The 25925-nt window shown below is 43.3% G+C and overlaps 1 protein-coding gene across 12 annotated transcripts in view; it reads left to right on the top strand.

Moving 5' to 3' along the window:
- The window catches only part of RELCH (RAB11 binding and LisH domain, coiled-coil and HEAT repeat containing), a 92418-nt gene extending 67413 nt beyond the window's left edge, over positions 1–25005 (top strand). For 6 of the 12 annotated variants that reach the window (XR_014790274.1, XR_014790273.1, XM_084850528.1 and 3 more), the window contains 5 exons: positions 203–341; positions 469–585; positions 9926–10014; positions 17851–17921; positions 24470–25005. Coding sequence is in view for 10 of the 12 variants with exons in the window: in XM_084850528.1 (XP_084706654.1) it covers positions 203–341; positions 469–585; positions 9926–10014; positions 17851–17921; positions 24470–24590 (537 nt within the window). In the remaining 2 variants the exon portion in view is untranslated. Of the gene's footprint in view, positions 1–202; positions 342–468; positions 586–9925; positions 10015–15380; positions 15435–17850; positions 17922–24469 lie in introns of all 12 variants that reach the window. The other 6 variants (XM_084850525.1, XM_084850526.1, XM_084850520.1 and 3 more) reach the window with 2 other exon arrangements.
- The last annotated feature ends 920 nt before the right edge of the window (positions 25006–25925 follow it).

Below are 25925 nucleotides of genomic sequence, written 5' to 3'. Positions count from 1 at the left end.
TCAAAGTACTAATTTCCAAAGGTCAGGGTTTTGCAGCAATAAAAAACTGATAACTTCTAGATGTTCACGTTAGATATATTATACAGATATGGAGCAAACAGATGTGCTGAATAGTATTAGAGTGTTTTCTGTTGGATTTTACTAAGTTTTGTTTACTTTCTACATGAAAGTGTTCATAACGTTTATTACATATTCTCTTAAGCTGTTGGAAAGAGTTAAAATGCAGTTGGCCTCTTTTCTGGAAGATCCCCAGTACCAAGATCAACACTCTTTACACACAGAAATCATAAAAACCTTTGGAAGAGTTGGGCCAAATGCTGAGCCAAGATTTAGAGATGAATGTAAGTTGTCATGATGAAAAATAAACCCATCCATTTTTCTTGTTGCTCCCCAACTATTGTAGCTCATTTTTGCAAGCCCATAAGTGAAAGTATTTATAATTTTCATTTCAAATATTTATTTTTCCAGTTGTTATTCCACATTTGCATAAGCTCGCCTTGGTTAATAACCAACAGTCTGCAGACTCAAAAAGATTGGACATTGCTACTCATCTCTTTGAAGCGTATAGTGCTCTCTCCTGTTGCTGTATCCTTGTTTGGTTTTGAAACATTTGTTTAAATATGGGAACAAGTCATTTTACAATACTGCATCATGCATCAGTAATGAGTCCATTGTTGGATTCTGAGAATATTGCATCTAGAAAATCCCATTATGCCACTATCTCCAGACCATTGAAAGCAGGTCCAAGCCACCTTACATGTTTTTTTATTTCTTAACATGTCCGAGTTTTTAAAAACAATGCAATTGATATTACATTAGAGAGTGTACATCTGGCTCTCAGAGTTTAAAAAACTCAATTGCCTTAGCAGAAACTGTACAACTTTCAATAATCTAGAAAGTTTAGAAAACTGCCTTTGTATTATCACTATTCTAAAGAGGCCATATACACTGGCCACATTTACACATTACAATAAGCCAGAACTCTGAAGTATTCTGCTTATTGTGAACAAGCCAGCATGATAGTTGCACACTGCTCGATCACTCCCTCTTGGCTCTTCCTGCAAGCAGATGAACCTAAAGAAACCACAAACTTGCGATCCGGGAACTCTGGTTTGTCTTTCCCCAGAGAAACCAGAGTCTGAAGCCATTATTTGTTCTTGGCTTATGACACTAGCATACTGGCTTGTTCACAATCACCCAGAATTCTAAAGAATTCTGGTATATTGTGATGTGTGAACATGGCCACTGCGATCTGTGGGGTTGTGTAATTAAATGTTGTAGAGTGTGTTTAATGTATGTTTAAGCCATTTCTGAAAGACTTCTAACTACTTTCTATGGCTATAAATTCATATTGGTCGCTTTAATCTTAAGAGCCAAATCAAGGAAAGTTGAGTTTTCTTTTTTGGAATGACAAATGCCCAGAGCATTACTGCAAAAACATTAACAAAACTGGAAGTTGTGGTATTGACTGCAGAGAAACATAGTTGTCAGATTTTGCCAGTAGTATTAAAAGCATATGTTGACAGGTAGAACACCTTTTAATGGTCCACAGTGCATTGCCACTTCACCACTGGTGAGTGCATATTTTAACCTGGTGAGGGCAACATCCGGAAGAGCCTCTGCCCTTCTCCATATTCTGGAGAAGTGTAAGGGCTCTCTCTCATGCCACATGGAGCCTCGGAGACAAGTGGAAACAGACTCAGCAGGAATTAGTCCTCACACATACTCTTCTCAGTTCGGAGCTAGGGAGGAGGACACGACATTCCCACCCCCAGACTCCCTGCTTCTCAAACACAGTGAGACATTGAAAAAGACCCTGCTTCTCCCTCTGCAGGGAGTTGCAAGCACTTTTTTTTTCTAGCTAGAAAGGCTGGCCCACATTTGTGGATCCCACCCTGTTTTAACAGAAACTATTTTTGCCAACAGCATCCTTAGTTTGGATTTTAGAACTCAGGAATGTAGCAATTGTAGGACTCAATATTATGAAATAAAAAAGCATGGTAGAAATGCTGGAAATAAGGAAATTGTGTTCATATTATATACCAAAATTATTCAAAGGATGTCACACGAGCTTCTTGCAGTTTCAGTAAGTGGAAAGAATTAGAACTTTAAGTACTTTTTTAATGGAAATTTGCTATAGGAGTACCACACAGATTCTCTCCCCCCACCCCACTCCCGGGTTGACAGGGTACACTGGAAAAGGAAAGAGGAAGCACCAGTGACAGAAGTTTGAACTGCATTCCCCAAGTAGAGGAAGAGAAAGAAGGTAGTGGTCTGGCCTGGGTACTACTGGGAAAAGTAATGCTCAAGATCTGGGGTGCTAAAGCAAAGAGGCAGCAATAAGAAGACTTGCAGGTAACCGTGTCCGTTACGAATTGTGTACAGGCTGATTTCAGTACTAGTACGCACATTCTCTTGTCAATATGCATAGTCTCCAACAGTCTTTGAGGCCTGTGCATATCTCAACAGTATTTTGTACATCTCTGGGCAATATGTAGTCTCCAAAAAACACTAGAGAATTTGCATAATTCAGCATACTTCAGAAATCAGTAACATAAGAAAGGAATTTTGTATATTATTTGTTCAATGCACTTTGCCTGCAAGTGATCTTCGAGAATGTTCATAAATAACTAGTAACCTTAAAATTAACCTGATGTGCTGATTTCTGCACATTCTCTGATATTCCTTGGAGACCATGCTTATTACATGGGCTAATTACAAAATTATAATCAGATCATGCTGAAGAATGCACATTCTCCAGTGTTTTTTGGAGACCATGTATATTGCCCAGAGAACGTCCAAAGCATTGTCAAGATATGCACAGGCCAGAAAGACCATTGGAGACTATGGATATTGACCAGAGAATTTGCATGTTGCCTGGAGAATGCATGAAAAGCAATTAAGATATGCACATTCCCCAAGGCCAGTTGGGGATTATGTGGCAGTGGCCAGAGAATTTGCACAATTCTTCTTCTTGGTCTCTGTGCATCACACATATGGGCTCTGCGCCTGCGCGGAGCCTCGACTCGGGAACTTCTATAGCTGAGGAATTTTTGGCGGGAACCATTCCCCCACCATCTACTGAGCATATTCCAGTGGGTTCCCACTCAAACCCTCAGTTCTTCGTCAACCACTATTGTGGTAGTACTCGACTGAAGGGGGTTCTTGGTCTTCAGAGTGTGTTGAGAAATTTCTCATAATTTTTTTCCAACTCTCTCTTTTTCTCTTCTTTCTGTCCCTAGTATTTTGTCTTTGCAGTTATTCGTTTGATTTATTTTATTTATCTGTCTTGGTGAGGCGATTGCGCGTCGCCTCAGGGCATATGGCTATTAAGGCCCCTTTTAGGAAATGTGTTCATTATGGAGGTAACCCCCCCCCCCCCACCGCCCAGACGGTCACTCACTGTGCCTGCTTTGTCTCAGCCAAGGACATATTGCCGAGGCCTGTCACCACTGTATGTCCTTTAGCAAGCAAGCTAGAAAAAACCATGCCGACAGGCTCAAGGCGATCCTTTAGGAGAAGGTGTTAAAAGCAGCAGACACCCCTAGGAAACCTATGGCGTCAGGGACGAGTGGCGCTAAGGGCACAGACAAGCCTCCTCGGGAGAAGATTGCTGAACAGTCTGCGACTACGCCCTCCCAGTCAGCTCTGGCTCTGGCCAGGGGCCGTTCTGACCCGCCAACTCCAGGCCAATCTTTGGTGGTCTCTTTAGCAAAGAAACTATCAAAAAAGGCGAGATCTTCCCGTTCTTTGGAAGGGCAAAAGAAAAAGAAGAGCAAGCCATTTCTTCAGTTAAGTCACCAGGTCATTTGCTGTCTCCTCCTCCAGTATTGGATTAACCAATTCCAATGGTTTCAGCGCCTTCAGTATCGACTTCGGTATCGACATCGGTACTGGTACCAATGGCTTCTGTCTCGGAGGGCGAGATAAGAGACTTGACACCAACCAGGGATTGAGCCGACGCTGACAGGTGGAACCATGGGTTATCCCTGCACTCAGTCTGCTCTGCTTACTCTCAAGAGGGCAAAAGAGCACCTGCCCTGAGATGAATGTACTTTAAAGAGAGATCTCGATCTCCACACTCTGACTGGGATCGAGGATTGGACAGTTCATTTCCCCTGAGATACCGCCATGACTGGGATGACTGGAGTTATTACCATCACCATCCTTATCAATATGGTCCCTATTCTGGTCACGGAACAACACGATATTGTCGGGACTACTCTCCCCAAGGTTGATTGTCGGGTTCAGAAGGGTTTATGCCACCACCACCTCCCCTGCCAGTGGTGAGGGGCCTCCTCCAGGCTTGCTACTGTCTGCTGCTCCCCGACCATTTTCTCTTCAGCCATTGGCTCCCATGGCATCCGAGATGCATAAAGATGATGAACACAGGGTAGCTCCTCCGATTCCTCCAGTAGATTCCCCTAGGGATCAAGAGAGACAGGTTTACCTAGGCGCCTCGTGTTCCCCATGGGAAGACTACCAATCAGATTCCACTTCGACCTCGTTGGTACCATTGTCACTATCATCACCAGACCGCACGGTGGGCTCTCAGGAACCATCCTCTCCATTGGAGATGGGATATTTTTCAGAACAAGTTTCTAGAATGGCCCAGTCATTAGGTCTTGAGACTCACCAACCAGTGGAGAGAGTCAAAGATCTGGTATTTGATGTCCTTCATACCGACTCTAGCACTCCGGTGGCAATCCTGTTTTTGCCGACTTTACTTCAAATGGTACAGCTTTCCTGGAAAGCTCCTTCCTCTATGACTCCCGACTTCAAGGAGACCGTGTATAGGATTCAAGAAAAGGATGCGAGATTTTTATTTACTTATCCTCCACCTAATTCGGTCATTGTGGAATCTTCCCAGGGGAAATTGAATTGAATCCATTATTCTCTGGTAGACAAAGAGGGCAAGAGATTGGATTTGATGGGTAGGCATATACTTCCGCCTTCTTTGGTTTAAAGGTTATGAACTACCAGGCAACCATGGCACGGTACCAGCTTTTTTTGTGGAGATGATCAGGAGTTGGCATGTGTTTTTCAGTTGGAGGCGACTAAGCTTGCAAGGCAACAAATTAACACAGCCTGGCACCAAGCCGATTGCTATGCCAAAGCAATGGTGGGGGTGATAGCATTCTGATGGCACGCATGGTTGAGATCAGCAGGCCTTACTCAAGAGGCACGCTCCCGAACTGAGGGCCTCCCATTTGACAGAGAAGGTTTATTTAACTCTAGGACCGATGAGGCCATGGATACTATTCAGAAGGCAAAGACCACGGCACAGAAAATGGGGCTGTCACAGGCCCAGCCACCTTTTCGACAACATCACTGGTATCGGCAATCATTTTTCAACCAACCTCGATCTTAGTTAGATCGTCAGACATGTCAGCAGCCACCCTCTCACCAGAAATGTCAATTTGGTTCAACATCTCATTTTCCATCATCTCGCAGGAGGCCAGACTACACAAAGAAGCAACGTCTTTGCCTGATTCTTGCACTTCACCTCTCGAACCACTCTCCCCTCTTTAGCTCTCATCTCACAGCCTTTTTTCTTGCTTGGCAGAGGATAACAACAGACTCCTGGGTCCTCGCTATTATTCATCAAGGCTACAGAATCGAGTTCAACATTCTCCCACCTTTTTCAGGCATTGCAACAACATCTCCAACTCCCTTGCTCCTAGGGGAAGTAGACAATCTTCTTTCAAAGGACGCAATCCGCCCAGTTCTTCCAAGGGAGATGCACCGGGGGGGGGGGGGCGGTATTCCTGTTATTTCACAGTTCCCAAAAAAGATGGTGGACTTAAGCCAATTTTGGATATCAGAGGCGTCAATGTGTTCGTTCCACCCAAAAAGTTCAGAATGACTGCGTTGACTGCGATCGTACCCTTGCTCCAGATAGGAGATTGGTTTGCAACCATCGACCTGAGGGATGCGTACTTCCACATTGTGATAGAGGAGTTCAGTCAGCGTTTTCTCCACTTCATAGTTGACGGTCTTGCTTACCAGTTCGGGGTGTTGCCACAGCTCCATGGGACTTCACAAAATATGCCCATCTCAGGCTTCAAGGAGTATAAGTCTATCCTTACCTCGATGACTGGCTTCTAGTCGCTCAATCAAAGATCCGTCTACAGAAGTCCGTCCAGCTAATGTTACAATTGTTGGAACACCTCAGCTTGTGTGTTAACATGAATAAATTGGTGTTGGTGCCATGTCACATTGTTCAATTCATTGGAGCCTCTATAGATTCCCTCGAAGGTCAGGCATTTCTTCCTCGAGATGGAGCACAAGTGTTACAGCAGCTCACATCAGACATCCTAGCCTACCGTACCGTTCGACCTCACACAGTACAGAAACTATTTGGATTAATGGCTGCTACCACTGCGGTGGTCCCGTATGCCCATCTTCACATAAGGACATTGCAGAATTGGGCATTCAATCTATGCCAAGACCCCCGCAGGGTCAGGATACAGCCCCTTCCTCTGGTCCGGGCTTCCTGTCAGGATTCCTTTTGCCCCCACTGAACCTCAAACGCCGAATCAAACACAGACAAGAGGCTTCAGTCTACAGCTTTTAATCCATACTTCAAAGGGTCATACAGATGCAAATTCTCAGTGACTCCCAGCCTACAAGGAAATGCCTTCAGGGGGTTCAAAAGGTAGCTAAAAAAGTTGCCTGCCATTTGAAAGGAAGGCGGTCTCACTAGCCTAACTTAATGGTGGGGGGAGGTCTCTGTCTCGTGAGGTTTCTAGGCCTAGCTGTTCACGCAAGGCCAATTGGGTAGACTGTCTAAGTTCCACCCCGGCCTTCACCCTCTTTGTTCTGTGACTGCACCTGGTATCTATTAATTCAGACTCCCCAAACCCCGCTTCTCCCTGTTCACTATCTCTCACAGGGGCGGGGGTGAAGAGGAATCCTCCTCCTCCAGCTGGACCTTTGAAACCTGAGGAGCCTGCCTAGCCATGTCTGCACTAGCCTGGGAAAATACCTCCCCTGTGTCTGGTGGTTCTTCTTCAGAATCTGAACTACTATCCCACTCCCTGCACTCAGAAACACTCCTGACACTTCCCTGCATTGGTGGACTGTGTCGTTGAACCTCTTACAGGGCCTGCCTTTCCAGTTTCTCACCCCAGCATTGATGGTCACAACAGATGCCACCATGTTGGGCTGGGGCGCTCACTGCAGACACCTCAAAGTACAGGGACTCTGGTCAGAGGAGGAAGCAAAAAATCACATCAGTGCTCTGGAGCTACTGGCAGTTGACAAAGCCCTGGAGGCATCCTTCGTGGTCATCGCATCCAAATCGCTTCTGACAACACAACGGTGGTATTCCACATCAACAAACAAGGAGGGATTCATTCGATGCCTTTAATTCAGTTGATAATACAGATCTTCGAATGGTGCATCATACAGGACATCACCTTTACGGCAATTCATATTGCGGGTGAAGACAACATTTTGGCTGACCAGCTGAGCCGCTCCTTTCTGGTCTCTCATGAATGGGAGCTCAATCCGAGTGTCTGCAACAGACTGTTCCGCCAATGGGGTCTACCCTCTGTGGACCTCTTCGCATCGTACAAGAATGCTATGTGCCGCAGTTTCTGCAGCTAAGTGGGCAGAGGTGTGAGATCTCTCAGAGACGTTTTGCTAGGAATTGGGAGGGACATTTCCTTTACATGTTTCCTCCATTCCCTCTTCTTACCCCAGTGATTGCAAAGATAGAGGAGGACGGGGCAGAGGGCATTTTGATTGCACTTGGTGGCCCAGACAGTCATGGTTTGCCAAACTCCTGCATCGATCCAGAGGGGACTACCTTCAACTCCCATTGATACTGATGCTGTTGTCCAGAGACACAGGGAAGGGGAGACACCTGGATCTACTTACCGTACGCCTCACGGCGTGGAGGATCCAACAATACATGGGATAGAGTTACCTGCTTCACTCCAGGCTGATCTTGAGGCAGCTAGGAAACCTGCTACTAGAAAATCTTATGCTAGCAAGTGGACACGTTTTACTCTTTTTGCTAGAGACAATGACTTTAATCCCATTCATTGTACGGTACAGGACGTGTGGACGTTTCTGTTTTCGCTTCATGAGCAAGGCCTCAGAAGTTCATCTCTGAGAGTATGCATAGTAGCTGTTTTGGCTTCCTGTCTTGCTAACGATTTTTCATCGCTTTCCTCACATCCTGTGATTCATCAGTTTTTGAGAGGAGTTAAAAACCTTGCTCCTCCTGTGAAACTACCAGTACCTACATGAAGCGTGTCCGTAGTGCTGCATGCGCTCACCAAGAAACCCTTTGAGCCACTAGCTACAATGTATTTTCATCTCCTCTCGCTTAAAGTGGCATTTTTAGTAGCCATCACATCGGCTCGACAGTCTGGAGAGTTATGTACCATTCGGGTGGACAATCCATACTGACAATTTCATAGGGACAAAGTTGTACTTCGTCCTGACATAGCATTTCTGCCTAAGGTGATTTCGAGTTTTCATTTGGGTCAGGATATTGTTCTTCCTGCCTTTTTCGCTTCACCCTTGACAGATCTTGAGAAGTCACTGCATACCTTAGATGTCCGCAGGGCTTTGGAATTCTACAAAGCTAGGACAGAGGCGTTCTGTTGATCCCAGCGTTTGTTTGTTATGGGGGGGTCTTAGAAGGGGCTTCCCGTCTCCTCCCACCGCCTAGCGGCTTGGGTAGTACAAATTATTAAACTGTCTTACGAACTACAGGGCTTGGAGTTGTCTGGTGGAGTGAAGGCACACTCAGCTAGAGCAGTAGCAGCATTGGTGGCGTTTGAAAGAGGGGTTTCCATACCGGATGTCTGTTGGGCTGCAACTTGGTCGACCCCTTCAACCTTCATTAAACATTACCGTCTCAATGTTCAGACCAGAAGAGACTGCTCATTCAGTCAGATGGTATTGTCCGAGGTTCTTCTTTGACGACACCAACCCACGTCCGGGTACATAAGCTTGTTATTCACCCATATGTTTGATGCACAGAGACCATGAAGAAGAAAGTCAGGTTGCTTACCTGTAACTGGAGTTCTTCGAGTGGTCATCTGTGCATTCACACAACCCACTCACCATCCCTGCTTCGTTGTCAATGTCATGTTGATGTTGGTACCGGAGTTCCTTGGTTTTGGGAGCCACAATGGCGGTCTCCTTGGAACTGAGGGTTCGAGCAGGAACCCACTGGAATATGCACAGTGGATGGTGGGGGAAGGGTTTCCGCCAAAAATTCCTCAGCTATAGAAGTTCCCAAATCGAGGCTCTGCACAGGCACAGAGCCCATATGTGTGAATGCACAGATAACTACTCGAAGAACTCCAGTTACAGGTAAGCAACCTGACTTTCCCTCTTCTTGAACAGGTTTTATGTACATTCTGCTTGAAGCGTATGAATATGCACAATGCCTGGTTGTTATGCATATCAACTGTTCAACTCACATTACCCCATACATAGTGTGTGTGTGTGTGTATACATACACACACACACACACACACATATATTGCCGTGTTTTTAACATTTCAAAAGATGCGCTGGAAATAATGTATTACAATGACACTGGGCCTTAATCATCAGTTTAATCTAGTACCTACACCTGACATTATTTTTCTGTGCTTTATCTTAGGCTCCATGTTATGAATGTGAAAAGTTTCATTGCTGTTGCTACTTGTTCATGTCTTGCCCACTGCCAAAGCCTCCTGAAACTATTTTGACATTGCAAATGTATTGTATTTCTAAGAAACTATCTACGGTCCTTTCATATTTGCATTTTTCACAAGGAGACAATACAGTGGCATTGAGAATTAACCCTTTGAAGGGAATATAATGATTTTTACACATTACCTTCCAATTTTGACTTGGAATAAAAGAAACCACAAGCCAGTCTTTCTTTGTCAGACCTTAACTGCTTGTCTTCTAGTTATTTCTGAAGATTTAATGGTCAATCACTTTTTACCTGGACTCAGGTGTTTACGAAATGACATGGAAACTCTCTCACCAGAACATGAGGTGAGTAATTTTGCATCTTGGTTTAAGATGGCAAAGGAAATGTGGTGGTTCATCATTCAATATTAATAACCAATATTACAACAAGTACAATTTTAATCTTAAGAATACAGGTGTGGAATTAGGGATAGATGAGGATATTACACATGCATGGGGTGAAAGACTCACGTGTTGGACAGACAATTTTCTGTTGTGCTTACTTGTATTAGACTCATGCTTTAATAAAAGGAGGCACAACCTAAAGACATAACATTGCATTGTTGGATCAAAGATCTTTCTCCAGCAATGACCAGCCAGTTGCAAGTTTGAGGCTGTAAGCTCAGCTACTAGCAGTTGTCATATTTACTTGTCATATTCAAAAAATTTAGTTACCATATTCAACAACAAACTTGTGATAACTCATGTTTCCCATCAGTAAGCCCAGTCTTCCAATAGTTCCATTTCTCTTCCTTCCCCCTTTTTAATAAAGATCCCTCATGACAATATACTTTTGTTTCTCAGTGTGAAAGAAAGCAAAAAAAGGTATCAGGAAAAGAATAAATGGAGTGCCAAAAAATATTGCACTGTGGAGTGCTCCTGTTCAGTGTGCCTCCCTGCTGTGCCCTCTTACAGGATATTCCATTCCCCCTCCAGTCTTGTGGGCAGTTTCCCCCAACAGATACTCAACATTCTGTGGCCACTGACTATGCTCAGTCCTCACTGGGCTGTTTTTGAAATGATATGTCCCCTTGTGTATGTATTTTTTCCTAAAGTTTTTTTGTGATACTTGTACAAACCCTGAGGTCCTTTCTCATAAGCATACTGATCCCTCCTGGTTTCTCAGTGGCCCCATTTTAGCAACCATCCTTTTAGGAGTGATTGACAGAAGGTAGAATTGTTAAGAAATTTCTGGGTGAGGAATGTATTACCTTCCTTTTTTGGCCCATTGCAACTCCCATCAGTCAGTCTTCCTGACAGTTTCCTCCCACACAGACTCTTTGGATCCAGGCAGACTGGTACTGATGGGAGAAAAGGATGAATGAAAACATGCTGTGTGTGTTGTGAGAAAGAGGATAGGGAGAAGGATATGCTCACACATGTTCATAGGTCTTGCCTATGAGTCATTGTCAAAATTGGCAATACTGTCTCCAGCTTTAAAAAAGATTTCCATGCCCCTGCTCTAGGTTGTTCAATAACTGGACCATTAAGAGACACATGAAAGAATGAGGTATACCACATATTACGTACTTCTGACATTCTATAGTACAACCCAGTAATTTTGTAACCTATAGTTGGGGTTCTGGGGTCACTGGTCATGACCTGGCCAAAGGTGCACAGTTACACTGGTAAAGAGCACAGGGGCATGCCACATCTACAGGAAAGGAAACTCCTCTCACAATCAACAAAACAGTCTGTTTCAGCTCCATGGCAATAGCCAGACACATACCACCCACATTATCCTGGAAAACAGAGAATACCACAAGGAGGAGGGACAAGAATGTGAACATACACAGGAAGTCAGCATAGTACTAGGTCAGGCACAACACTGAAGCGACTGTGTGCATACCCACCCAAAGAAAGGAAGACTTTCCATTGCTATTCTTTTAAAACAGGGTGGATTTATTAAGTCAAGACAATTTAAATCACTGATATAAATCAGCAAGAAAAAACGGGCTAATTTAAATCAAGTTTCTCATTGAAATGTTTTCATGTAATTCTTGAACCGTGGTGCAGATCTATTAAATCTATTAAAGAGCCAGTGTGGTGTAGTGGCAAGAGTGTTGGTCTAGGAGCTGGGAGATCCGGGTTCTAGTCCCCATTCGGCCATGGAAGCTCACTGGGTGACGTTGGGCCAGTCATAGACTCCCAGCCCAACCCACCTCACAAGGTTGTTGTGAGGATAAAATGGAAAGAAGGAGGATAATGTAAGCCACCTTGGGTTCCTTGCAAGAGGAAAGAAGGCAGGGTATAAATGCAATCAATCAATCAATCAATCAATCATGTTAATTTACAACTAGAGTAGTATTTACACTGTTTTATTCTTACAAGCAGGCTTTGCATCTCTTTGTCTCACTGTATATGTTTTGCATGCTTTCTTTCTTTTTACCCATAGAGGGAATGTCTTTAAAATGCCTTTGAAAACGGTCCAGAAACTTCAGCTGGTCCAAAATAGGGCAGCAAGATTGTTAACAGGGACTGACCAGCGAGCTCATATTACGCCAGTACTTTTTCAGCTGCACTGGCTGCCAGTCCATTTCCGGGCCCGATTCAAAGTGCTGGTATTAACATTTAAAGACCTTAACGGCTTGGGGCCAGGTTATCTGAAGGATCGCCTCCTCCCATATGTGCCTGCCCAGACCTTAAGAACATCCTCAGCGGCCCTTCTCCGTGAGCCCCTGCCAAAGGAAGGGCTACTAGGAGGCTACTAGGAGGAGGGCTTTTTCTGCTGTGGCACCCAGGCTGTGGAATGAGCTCCCTAGTGAGATTCGCCTGGCACCTACATTGTATTCCTTTCGGTGCCAGGTGAAGACCTTTTTATTTTCCCAGGCATTTTAGCATTTTAGCTTTCTAGACTTGTAACTTTGCTGTTTTAAATCTGTATTTTAAATTCCTGCACTACTGCTAGGTTTTATTGTGGTTGTATTGTTATATTGTGGTTTTAATGTTCTATATATTTTATATTGTTTTACTGTGTGCAGTTTGGTTTTAATTTTTCTGAACCGCCCAGAGAGCTTCGGCTATTGGGCGGTACAGAAATGAAATGAAATAAATAAATAAACTCATAGGGTCTTCCTTATAACCAACACTTTTAGGTTAACAGCACAATCCTATACATGTCTACTCAGAAGTAAGTTCCACCAAATTAAATGGGGCTTACTCCCAGGCAAGTGGTTATAGCATTGCAGCCTTAGTATGGAAATAAGGCAGATGCACACTGGACAGTTCTGTCATCTTTTGCTTTCCTTGCTCCTTTCTGCTCCACTCTGTCTTGGCCCAGCCTTGCCCTCACAAAAACTAAGTTGGGCATTTCGTTTTTGTTTCCATCAACAGTGTTATACTTGGAATCATAGAATCATGGGGCTGGAAGGGGCCTACATGACCATCGAGTCAAACCCACTGCTCAATGCAGGAAGCCTGATTCCCAGGCAGTCTCCCATCCAAGTACTAACCAGACCTGACCCTGCTTACTTTTGAGCCATCATGTATCTATGGGGTTAGAGGATACCAAATTTCAGTGGCTCCAGCAGTGCTGAAGGACTGCTGTTGCACTCAGCCATTAGCTTTTGGGGTGCCAGAGGGGTTCATCTTGTCCCCCATGCTTTTTTAACATGCACATGAATTTATCCTAAAACGCTATCACTCCTAAGTGCCCTATCCCCACTGACAGAGCCAGGTCACCTCCCTGATTTAACAGGGAGTTGGGGACAATGAAACAGGAGGGATGTCGGCTAGAGCACCACTGGAGAAGAATTCAGGACAAATCCAACCAACCATAAGTGAAGACCTATATTGTGGCAGTGAAGATAGCAAAGAAAGCTCCCATTTCTGCCACCATCACATCTGCACAGAATAGACCAGTGATGCTATACTGTGCAAGGCCACCTTCCCCGGGATGCTGTAGACTGGGAGCCGGAGCAGTCAGTGGCTCACTGCGAACAATTTGCTTTCTTCTTTGCCAGTAAAATTGCTTGGATTTGCCTTGACCTGTACTCCAATATTGGGACAGGTTAAAGTGATGTGATATCAGCAACCAGTTGTCCAGTTGTTTTGGATCCTTTTTAGCTTGAGGATCTTGAAGATGTGGACAGAGTATCTGGAGTGGTGAGGGCACCACCTGTGTACTCGACCTTTGTTTTTCTTGGCTGATTAAATTGGCCAAAGTTGGACTGATGCCATGGCTAAGGGAAGTGATTAATGCCTCTCTGCGGGAGGGGGTTGTTCCCTCTTGCTTAAAAGTGGGAATTTATTAACGAAACCTTCCCTTGACCCAGGAGATCTGTCTTAACTATAGGCCAGTCTCAAATGTACTATTCTTGGCTAAGGTGATCCAGAAGGTGGTGACGTTGCAACTCCAGATGCATCTGGATGAAACTGATTATCTGGACCCACTTCAATCGGGCCTTCAGCCAGGATATGGATCTGAGACTGCTTTGGTCTCCTTGGTGGATGACCTACACCAGGAACCAGATGAGGTTCCACAACCCTATCTTGGACTTTAGCAGCTTTAGATACCACCTGCTATGGTAATCTTCTAGGCCATCTGGCAGGGTTTGGTCTTTGGGGTGCTGTTTTGCAGTGGTTCCAGTCCTTTCTGTTAGGCCATGTCCAGAAGGTGATACTGGGGGATTACTGACTCCACAGCCACTGGCTGCCCACAGGGATCTATCTTGTCTCCCATGTTGTTTAATATCTCCATGGAACCACCAGGAGCAGTCATTCGGAGCTTTGGAGTAAGGTACTATCTATACGCTGATGACACCCAAATGTATTGCTTTGTCACCTAACACCACGGAAGCAGTTGAAACCCTTGAACACAGCCTGGGTTCAGTAATGGGCTGGATTAGGGTGACCAAACTAAAGTTAAACCCAGACAAGACGGAGGTGGTGTTAGTAAGCAGAAAGCCTGGATCTTGTGCTGTCCATAGATCTTCAGGTGGCGGCGGTGACAAGGAGCGCATTTCCACAATTACGCTTGGTTCGCTAGCTGCGACCCTGAATCAAGCTGACTTCACAACAGTTATCCATGTCTTGGTTGCATCACATTTAGACTATTGCAATGTGTTCTACCTGGGGCTACCCCTAACGAGTGTCCAGAAGCTTCAGTTGGTGAAAAAAGCAGCAGCTAGGCTGCTAACCAGTGCACGGTATTAGAACCGTATTTCACTTGTCCTGAATGACCTGTACTGGTTTCCAGTTGCTTTCCAGGTGCAATTCAAGGTGTTGGTCTTAGCCTTTCAAGCTCTAAACCACTTAGGGCCTGGCTATTTAAGGGATTGCCTGAGTACTAAGATCTGCAGGAGAGGTCCATTTGAGGGCACCATTTTTCAGTCAGGCGTGAAAGGGCTTTCTCCTCTGTTGCCCCCAAACTCGATTGTGCTCCCTCAAGAACTATGATTGGCCCCCACTCTCTTGGTGTTTAGAAATGGTGTGAAGTCACATCTTTTAAAATGTGTAGTTCTTTTAACGTTTTACTGTTTTTAATGTTCTTGTTTTATTGTTACTAGGTTTTGTTTTGTATTGTTAAACACTGCCTTGATGGCTTTTTAGTAGATAAGGCGGTATGTAAACATTAATAATAAGTCAATAATAATCCAGTGTATACAGTCATTTGTAGATTTGGGTTGAAGTAAGCTGATGATACTCAGCCCTTTTTTTCTCCTTTTCATCAGATTCTAGGAAAGTGGTGGAAACCCTGCACCATTGTGGGTAGTGGGGGACTGGATGTAAGTGACCCATAACTTAATTCCCATAAGACTGAAGTCTTGTTGGCTCTTCCATCAATTCAGGGATGGGTATAAAGCCTGTATTGGACAGGGTTTCACTCACCCTAAAGAAGCGGGTTCACATTTTGGGATACTCTTTGATCCAGCACTGCTGTTGGATGTTCAGGTGGCAGCTGTGACTGGGGTGCTTTTTACCAGCTTAGGTTGATATACTAGCTGTGCCTTTTCCTAGAGAAGATTGATCTAGCTATGGGTCATACATGCTTTAGTAAACTCCAGATTTAATTACATGCTCTATGAGGAACCACTCTTGAAAAGTGTCTGGAAAACTTCAATTTGGTCCAAAATTCTACTGCCAGACTGAGGCTAGCTGGACAGAATGTATTATTCTGGTCCCTTTTGGTCTCATTGGTTACCTATCTGTTTCTGGATTCAACTCAAGGTGGTGCTTACCTTTTTAAAGCCCTAAACAGCCTGGGGCCTTAGGGACTGACTCCTGCACATTCTGTTCAAGATCTGAAGGCCTGCTTTTCCTACCAGCTGAGCTGTGGGAGTGGCAGTGAGAACCAGGGCCTTTTCAGTTGTAGCACCAGTACTCTTGGAATACTCTCCTGAGGGAGGGCCTCATGACCCAGTCATTATATGCCTTCTGATATTTGGTAAGATTTGACTCCAACAAGGCTTGGGAGCAGTGGATCTGGTCTATGGGGATTTTTTACTGCTGAGGAGGACCATTACTTGAGAATACTGGTTGTTTTTCTGACTGCTGGCTGTATTATTGTAGTATTGATTTGTGTGTGTGTGATGTTAGCTGCTTTGAGTTAAATGGAAGAAAAATGGGATAATTGTGCTGAAAAATATATAGCAGCCATGTACCTATAGAAAAAGAAAAATGTGTGCATTAGTGAGGCCATATAGCTGACAGGAGTAGGGAATTTCTCTCTGAAGCGTTCTCTCTGTTTACTTTCATTTCATGAACAAATCTGTTTTTGTTTCTGTGCATTTGGAAATGGAAATGAGGGCTGTTTTGCTCTCCAGAAAAGGATGAAGGATTTCAGTAGAGGTCTTTGTATAGATGTCTCTTTAATCAGATTGATAGTGGGGGGTTTTAAAATTAGGTGATAAAAAGTAATTTTATTCCCAAGCTGTATGCCAGTGAAGCTGTCACCTAGTTACTTGTTCTGTACTTCTTCAGTTCCATGTTTTTGAGCTGAGAGTCCAAAAATCAAGAGATGTGCATGCATGTGGGAAAGAATCCTTAGGTAGCTATCATTTCGAAAAAGATGTTCCACATTCCAGTTACCTAGTTAAAACAAATTGAATGAGATTCAGCTTTCTAGTAACTTGTGGACACTGTTGATTTATCCACTTTGGAGTAGATATTTGTTATATAGGATTCCTATATCTCTGTTCCTGCCTTTATTTTGATATGCCCAACATCCATATAGGACATATAGGACACAGATTCATCCCTGTTGAGCGTACTAGCCTGGAATTGGTCTACTAATTCCAAAGCATGTAGCTTAATCCCCTTCAGCTACTGCTTGGGTGAGCTCCAAGCCAGGAAGAGTTAACGCCTGTCCAAAAACATAAGTAAAAATGGGGTGCTTAAACTACAGTAGGGCAGTAATCAAGAGTTTCTGATAGCCTGCAAGCAGAAATTCTACTTTTAATTTCAAATATTCCCAGCTTTCCCTCCTTACTTATGCAATCACTAGATGGGACAGCATATTACAATATATCTCAATTCAGCAGCTGTGTTCTAGAAGTAGAAGTGTATCTTGGGCCACTATTTCAGTGATGATTAATTTTGACTAATGTTGCCGCAAACATTGCAGTCTTCAATATTACCAAAAATGTTGAAAATATGATGCAAATCTAAGTTTCACTAACTTGTGTTAATTTGGAGAACGTGTATATAATGGCCTCGTTTGCACATAATGCTAACTCATGTTGAAATCTGGGTTGTCTTGATATATGAATGTAGCCATGCTAACAAACCATAGTTTGGTAACCACAAACAACCCAGAAAGGGAACCCAGGGTTTGTTGTTGCGTTGTGAATTCCGGGTTATTTAAACCATGGGTTATCAGTATGTGCAAGCTAAGAACTGTGGGTTGTTTATGGGTTGTTTTGCCAAGCTACAGACGTGGCAGGCAATAGCAGTTTTAAAAAACAGTCACTCTACATGCCAGTAGTACAGCACTGCAAAGGGGATACTGGAAGGATACTGGATTAAGAAAACAAACCATGGTTTCTGCAGTCATCTGCCAGACACATCCTGGGTAGGGCAACAAATAATGGGTCAAATAAACAATAGGTTAGTATTATGTGTGAACCAGGACATGATCACAACCCAGAAATAAATTTAAAACCTGTACTTGCAACTGAAATTTTGTCCTAACTTGTGTCTTAGGTTATTTTAAGTTCCATGATAAAAGAGTGTGAACAGAAAGTGGAAAATAGGAGCGTCCAAGAACCACAAGGGTAAGGCACTGATTTTTCACAAGTTATTCTCTGCCTCCATTATATGGACAATATTAATGAATCATAATAGGTTTTTACTATCATCAGATTTTCAGCCTAGGCAGTTTCACATAGTAGGGTTTGTTTTTGTATAATGGCTGTAAGTGGGCTTTCAAGACAGGAAAATGCTGCTTAGCCTTGTACAACTGAGATTAAGGTAATACATAAATATTTCCATGTCCTAGAATAAGGAAAGAATCTGGAGGAGCAATAGCTATCATAAGTAGTTCCTAAATTTTCTCTGTATTACTCTTCTAGAATCAAAGTCAGGACTGGCGGAGTGAAATTGACAACAGAATACAATGGCAAGGTTGAGCTGGGAGTAGACATTTTGCTGTGCTGGAGAAGCACTAGAATAAATACAATTTACACAGAAGTAATTTCTTCTGTTTTGTAAAAGATAGTAGGAAGCCTTCTATGAAGGAAATTGGAAAACTATCTTAATAAAGTATTGAGTAGAAAGGGAATCATCTATAACAAAAGATCCATCTGTCTGTCCGTCATCGCCATAGTTCCAAACTCATGAAACCTAGATACCTGAAACTTGGCATGCATACCAAGGGAACCCTAGAGGTGTGCACTCTGATGTTACTTTGGTTTTAAAGCACATTGATTATTTTTAATATGTCCATTGCATTGAAGCCTGCAGTACATCTTCAGCCACTAGGGACAGACTTCTCTAACCAGCACGTAGCTTTGCAGCAGTCCATACAGTGTGAAGGCAGTGGAGATTAGTAGGTTGAGGGTCAGAGTTATAGGCCTGCTGCATTCCTGGGGGGGGATGGAGAGGACAGCCCCCTCCCTCAGGAGGCAGTAAGGGTGCACCATGGCAGAGGCCATGCTTGGAGATGCCAACAGCCACGGCTTTACTCAGACAGGGTAAGCAGCATGTATCTGACTTTGACAGCTGCATAAGTTTGTATGCAGCCTTCACTATGTCAATATAAGGGCTATTCCCACCTGTGCAAAGCTGGGTCCATTAGCTAGTATAAAAAGATTAAAGAATGACCAAAGAATTGGAGAAATCCTAAGGATCAAGTCCAAGTTAATACAGTTGGTTTAAGACATTGAGAAGATGATAATATTGGACAAAAACTGGCTGCTAGACCTGGAGCTTGCCGATACTATGTTCCTTTCCTGAATAAAACCATGTAAAAAATTGGTTCTTGCCTTTATCTGGAAGACTGGGGGCTAACTCTTAACTGGTGTTGTAACCAAATATACACAAGCCTAAACAATGTGCTGTGGTCTGCTGTGCATTCTACGTCCAGTGTAGCAGTGGATGAATACATGGTGTTGTTGTTGTTGTTGTTGTTCAGTCGTGTCCGACTCTTCGTGACCCCATGGACCATAGCACGCCAGGCCTTCCTGTCCTGCGCTCTCTCCCGGAGCGTGCTCAAGTTCATATTCATTGCATCGGTGATGCTATCTAGCCATCTCATCCTCTGCCGTCCCCTTCTCCTTTTGCCTTCAGTCTTTCCCAGCATCAGGGTCTTTTCCAGGGAGTTTTCTCTTCGCATTAGGTGGCCAAAATATTGGAGCTTCAGCTTCATTATCTGTCCTTCCAATGAGCACTCAGGGCTGATTTCCTTTAGGATGGACTGATTTGACCTCCTTGCAGTCCAGGGGACTCGTAAGAGTCTTCTCCAGCACCACAGTTCGAAAGCATCAATTCTTCGGCGCTCAGCCTTCCTTATAGTCCAGCTCTCACAGCCATACATTACTACTGGGAAAACCATAGCTTTGATTAGACGGACCTTTGTCGGCAAGGTGATGTCTCTGCTTCTTACTATGCTGTCTAGGTTTGCCATAGCTTTCCTCCCAAGGAGTAAGCGTCTTTTAATTTCATGGCTACAGTCACCGTCTGCGGTGATCTTGGAGCCCAAGAAAGTAAAATCTCTCACTGCTTCCATTTCTTCCCCTTCTATATGCCAGGAAGTGATAGGGCCAGATGCCATGATCTTAGTTTTTTTAATGTTGAGTTTCAAACCAGCTTTTGCACTCTCCTCTTTCACCCTCAACAAGAGGCTCTTGAGATCCTCTTCGCTTTCTGCCATTAGGGTGGTATCGTCTGCATATCGGAGGTTGTTGATAATTCTCCCGGCAATCTTAATTCCGACCTCTGATTCATCCAACCTGGCATTTCTCATGATGTACTCTGCATATAAGTTAAATAAGCAGGGTGACAATATGCAGCCTTGTCGTACTCCTTTCCCATTTTGAACCAATCGGTTGTTCCATCTCTGGTTCTTACTGTTGCTTCTTGACCCTCGTACAGGTTTCTCAGGAGACAGGTAAGGTGGTCTGGTACTCCCATCACTTTAAGAATTTGCCACAGTTTGTTGTGATCCACACAATCAAAGGCTTTAGCGTAGTCAATGAAGCAGAAATAGACGTTTTTCTGGAATTCTCTTGCTTTCTCCATGATGCAGTGAATGTTGGCGATTTGATCTCTAGTTCCTCTGCCTCTTCGAAACCCAGCTTGTACTTCCGGTAGTTCTCGGTTCGCATACTGCTGAAGCCTAGCTTGTAGGATTTTGAGCATCACCTTGCTGGCATGTGAAATGAGCGCAATTGTGCGGTAGTTTGAACACTCTTTGGCGTTGCCCTTCTTTGGAATTGGAATGTAAACTGACCTTTTCCAGTCTTGTGGCCACTGTTGAGTGTTCCAGATTTGTTGGCATATTGAATGCAGCACTTTAACAGCATCATCTTTTCGGATTTTAAATAGCTCGGCTGGAATACTGTCATCTCCGCTAGCTTTGTTGTTACTAATGCTTCCTAAGGCCCACTTGACTTCACTCTCGAGGATGTCCGGCTCAAGTTCAGTGACCGCATTATCATGGCTATCAGGGACATTCAGATCTTTCCTGTATAGTTCTTCTGTGTATTCTTGCCACCTCTTCTTCATCTCATCTGCTTCTGTTAGGTCCCTGCCTTCTTTGTCCTTTATCATGCCCGTCTTTGCACAAAACGTTCCCTTGAGATCTCCAATTTTCTTGAAGAGATCTCTAGTCTTTCCCATTCTGTTGTTTTCCTCGATTTCTTTGCATTGTTCATTTAAGAAGGCCTTCTTGTCTCTCCTTGCTATTCTCTGGAACTCTGCATTCAGTTGGGTATATCTTCCCCTTTCTCCTTTGCTTTTCGCTTCCCTTCTTTCGTGAGCTACTTGTAAAGCCTCATCAGACAGCCACTTGGCTTTCTTGCATTTCTTTTTCTTTGGGACGGATTTCGTTGCTGCCTCCTGAACAATGTTACGGACCTCTGTCCATAGTTCCTCAGGCACTCTGTCTATCAGGTCTAATCCCTGAAATCTATTCCTCACCTCCACTGTATATTCATCAGGGATATGATTTAGGTCATACCTGAAAGGTTTAGTGGCTTTCCCTACGTTCTTCAATTTAAGCCAAAATTTTGCAAGAAGCAGCTCATGATCTGAGCCACAGTCAGCTCTAGGTCTTGTTTTTACTGACTGTATGGAGCTTCTCCATCTTTGGCTGCAAAGGACATAATCAATCTGATTTCGATATTGACCATCTGGTGACGTCCATGTGTAGAGTCGCCTCTTGTGCTGTTGGAAAAGAGTGTTTGCTATGATCAGCATGTTCTCTTGGCAAAACTCTATTAGCTTTTGTCCTGCTTCATTTTGTACACCAAGGCCATGCCTGCCTGTTATCCCGGTGATTTCTTGACTTCCTACTTTAGCATTCCAATCCCCTATGATGAAGAGGACATCTTTTTTTGGTGTTAGTTCTAGAAGGTGTTGTAGGTCTTCATAGAACCGATCAACCTCAGCTTCTTCAGCCTCAGTGGTTCAATAAATCTACTCACTATGGGTGGGTGTCCTTTCCCCATCTGATGAACACCCATGCTTCCATGAAAAACCCTGCTTGTGGGAACCCTGCTTCATTTCATCTTCAGTTCTCTAGGCAGAAAAGCAAAGATACTTTTTCACCAGAAAGCTGAGCTTTTGTTAAAACAACACCAGCAGCATCTCACTGGGACTTCCTGCAGAAACCTGATGGGAATGGAGAGAAACCCCATCTTCATGGAGGAAACTAAGGGTGGTCTCTTTTCCATCCTGTTTGGTTTCTGCAGGAGACAGCAGGAAAGCCCAGCTTGTGCAGGGGAAAAGAACACAAAACACATCTCCCTCCTTCTCCTCAAAGTGGGGAAAGGGAGGTGGTTTTGTGCTGAGTTGGGGCTTTTGCAGAAAGTGAGAGCTGTGCCTCACTGCCTCTTACCAAAAAACAAGTAAAAGAGAAAAGTCACCTCTTTTTATTTCCTGTCCTCCTTTTTCTTTTTCTTTCTTCCTTTTTCCATTTCCTTTTTCGTTTTTCCTTGAGGTTGTTTGTTTTGGGTTTTTTTGCTTGTTTGTTTGTTGGCAGGAGGCAGCAGGAAGGTACAGCTGGTGCTTTTTGCAAAAACTCAACTCGTGATGGGAACCGAAATGTCTCCTTTTTCCTCCATCAAGATCTGGGAAGAAAGGAGAGGTGGCTTCCATCTTGTAAGTTTTGTGTTTGCGGAAAGCACCAACAATGCCTTGCTGCTTTTGCCTCCTGTAAAATCCCAATGGAAGGGAAAGAAACCTCCCCTTCTTTTCTCCATGGGGAGCTGGTGACGGGGACAAGGGAGAAATGTTTTTTCTCCTTTCCCATTGGTCTCCTGGAGGAGACAGCAGTCTCTTCACTACTGCCATGGGACTCAAAGAAGGTGGGGTCAGTTGGTGACACAAGTAACAGGTTTGCATAATGAGCCAAGTCAAAATTTGTTGGCCACAGCCTAGTAGGTATCTTTCTAGGATGCTACTGCTAAGTGCGGTTGTCACAACACACTTATAAATGGTTCAGAAATGTTTTTGTGCCAAGTTTCACTAAGTTCAAGATATATAGCTGTAGCGAGATCTCCAAAGTACAGAACTTTCAAGTACAGAGGAACATGAATGGAAATGTAAAGAACTATCGATCTCAAATTACATTGTGGAACTCATTAACTTCCTCCTGTACATCCAGACACACAGTATGTGGCATGTATCAATGACTCATCTTCCAGCTAATACCCTTCTCTAAGATACAGCATTATTCATACTAGTGGACTGTAACTGCAGTCTTTTGCAACTTACTTGGGAGTAAGCTCCATTGAACTCAGTGGGATTTACTGCTGAGTAAACCTGCATAGGATCCAGTTGTATGCAATGGAAGCCCTCAGTTGTTGCAGTTCTTGTTCATTTGGCCTTCCCTTTTGTGTAATCATAGAATAGTGGGGTTGGAAGGGGCCTATAAGACCATCGAGTCCAACCCCCAATTCGAGTCGAATCCATAGTGTGATTGTTCAGTACCCTTAGATATACATTTATCTTGGAGACATATCTCTTTCAGAGATCTCTACAGGTATTTTTAGAAATAGATTGACCCTTGAAGAAGGCCTAAATAATATTGCACAGGGCTGAAACACCTTGGGCTACTTCAAGGAATAAAACTACATATATTTTGTCAACATCCTGAGACTTTGTCTCTTCATTCCATTGGATTATAATATTTTAAAACGAGTAAGCAGGATTGAAGAACTTTACACTGGGTAAAGTTTTTAAGTTGTATACAGTAGTTTTGGGATATCTTTTTCCTAAACCCTGTGGCCCTGTTCCAGAGAACACCAGGTGTCATAGAGGGATGCGCACCTGCTCATAAACTTGCAGTTCCCAAGATTGGGGCTGAACTGAAGAAGCCCTGAACAGTTCTTAGACTGGGCAGGAAAACAAAAGGAGCATGTATGGACTCAATGTGTATAGTTTTACTCTCCCCACTTCCTCTAAATATCAAATCAGTGCTCTTCAAGAGTTTCTGAATACAGCTACTATTATAAGAAGGAAAGGAACTCCAGGACTGCATCAATGCATCCTCTCCTTGTGCTCTCTCTCCATGACACTTAGTTTACTTTCCAGCTTCCTAAATTCAAAGAGTCCAGTTTAAATTTAAATGGTCTCTGACAAAACAGGGGCACTGGAGTATTGAGCTTCACTGAAATTGAGGATTTTGTTTTTCCCCTCGCTCAAGTTCTTATAAGTAGCATCTGGAATAGAATCAAAAATTCTAAACAGATTCACACTTCAAACCACTTGGGTTTTTTTTTACCTTCTGACTCTGCTTCTGTTTTTCTCTTTGTCTGCCTATCTTCATATCCAGGCTAAAAGTGAGGGCTGCCAGCTTTGTTAATCTTGAGAAGACCAAATTAGTGGATGGAGTTTCACATGATTTGGAAAATCTCATTTGGACAAAGTTTTGAAAGGAATGGTTTCACATTTTAATGACAGTCTCTTTGAACTTACTTACCAGACACATGAAACGGTCTTGTACCAAGTCAGAGCCTTTGTCCATCTAGCCCAGTATGATTGCCCTTGGCAGCAGCTCTCCCAAGATCTCAGGTCAAGGTCTTTTTGCAGCCCAGCTACTTCAGATCATTTTAACTGGCACTGTTATGTTATGGATTAACATAATTTTCTTTCCCCCTAGCTCTATGTCAATTGCAGCAAGTCTTGTGAGTGAAGACACAAAGACCAAGTTTTTGAATAAAATGGGCCAGCTGACCACTTCAGGTGCTATGTTGGCTAACGTATTCCAGAGGAAGAAATAAATTGGAAAAGGAAGTCCTTGTAAACACTGAGAGACCTCATTAAGACTCGTTCCTTGTACTTGAAGTACTTGCCTTTTTATTTTCCCATCTTATGTTCTTGTAGTATAATTTTACTCTAACCTACAAAGATATTTGCACTGCTCTTGAATATCGCTACATATATGTTGATTTGGGGTTAAATGTGGTTGATTATAAAACTAAATTAAGTCTGTATCAAGTCCCTGTCCTGTGTTCTTGTCTATCCAGCATAGTTTTTTTATATATATAGTGAAGATTTTTTTTATTTCCTGACAGGTTCTCAGCTGATATCTGTATTATACATGGAGCTGTTATGATGGTACTTAAAATAATGTAAATTTAAAGTCACGGTCATGAAGTAATAAAAGTGGAGATTACTTATGTATTTAAGTTATAAGAGGGTAATGCAGAATTTTTTAATGTTTCTAAAATGAAAGGCAAGAGCCACCAGCACTACTCGGATTCCTGGATTGTTTTTTGTAACTTATTGTATATTTGAATTACACAGGAGATGGAGAATATAATGTATAACAGAACTGCTTGCACTACAAGTCTCATGGGAGACCAGATTGCTCTAGAAGTGATGGATAAACCAGATTTTTCAGATGCATCTTATGTATGTATTGGCATTTTAAATGTGTGTGAAGCAAGTCACTATTAGCCTCCCTACTAGACAGCACATCCCAAGCGTGGGGCTATTATAATGCAATCCTAATCATGTTTACTTGAAAGAAAGCCACACTGAGTTCAGTGGGACTGTCTTCCAGATCAGTGTAGTTAGTATAGCAGTGTTAGGATAAGCTTAAATGTGGTGCTTCTGTACGAGACACACATATCCATGTAGATGCTTCACACAGTGCCATGTCTCCTCATGTACCTGCCCATAGGAGTGGAGTGTCTGCATGTCAGAGCAACATCTATCTTGGCTGCAGATCCCACATGTGCTGACAGAACACACATTGGCCAGTACATGGGGTAAGCATCTTCTGTAATAGGATGTGGAGTGGCCCCCATGGGTAAGTGCTTTGCCCTTGGCCAGCATCTCATTTAAATTGGATCCCAGGCTTTGCAGGGCAAAGGGCAAAGAGCTTGGCCCTCACTACATAGCAATAAGTTGTTTAGCCCTCAACACGAATTTAACTTGTGAAATGCAATGTAACCTAAAAGCTCTCTTAAATTAAAATGTTTAAAAGTCACAAATACTACCAACAAATTAGTACTGATTTCTATTACAGTTTTTACCATTCATAGTCTTGCAGTTATCTCTTATCCTTGCAACATTCTTGTGAGGAAAGTGAGGCTAAGACCCAGATTTTT

The sequence above is a fragment of the Heloderma suspectum genome, chromosome 4, assembly GCF_057233095.1.
Source record: "Heloderma suspectum isolate Gila_16-S chromosome 4, 16-S_ref, whole genome shotgun sequence".
Lineage (NCBI taxonomy): Eukaryota > Metazoa > Chordata > Lepidosauria > Squamata > Helodermatidae > Heloderma > Heloderma suspectum.
Note: the sequence above shows the minus strand (reverse complement) of the source record. Positions and strands in the feature narration are given on the sequence as shown.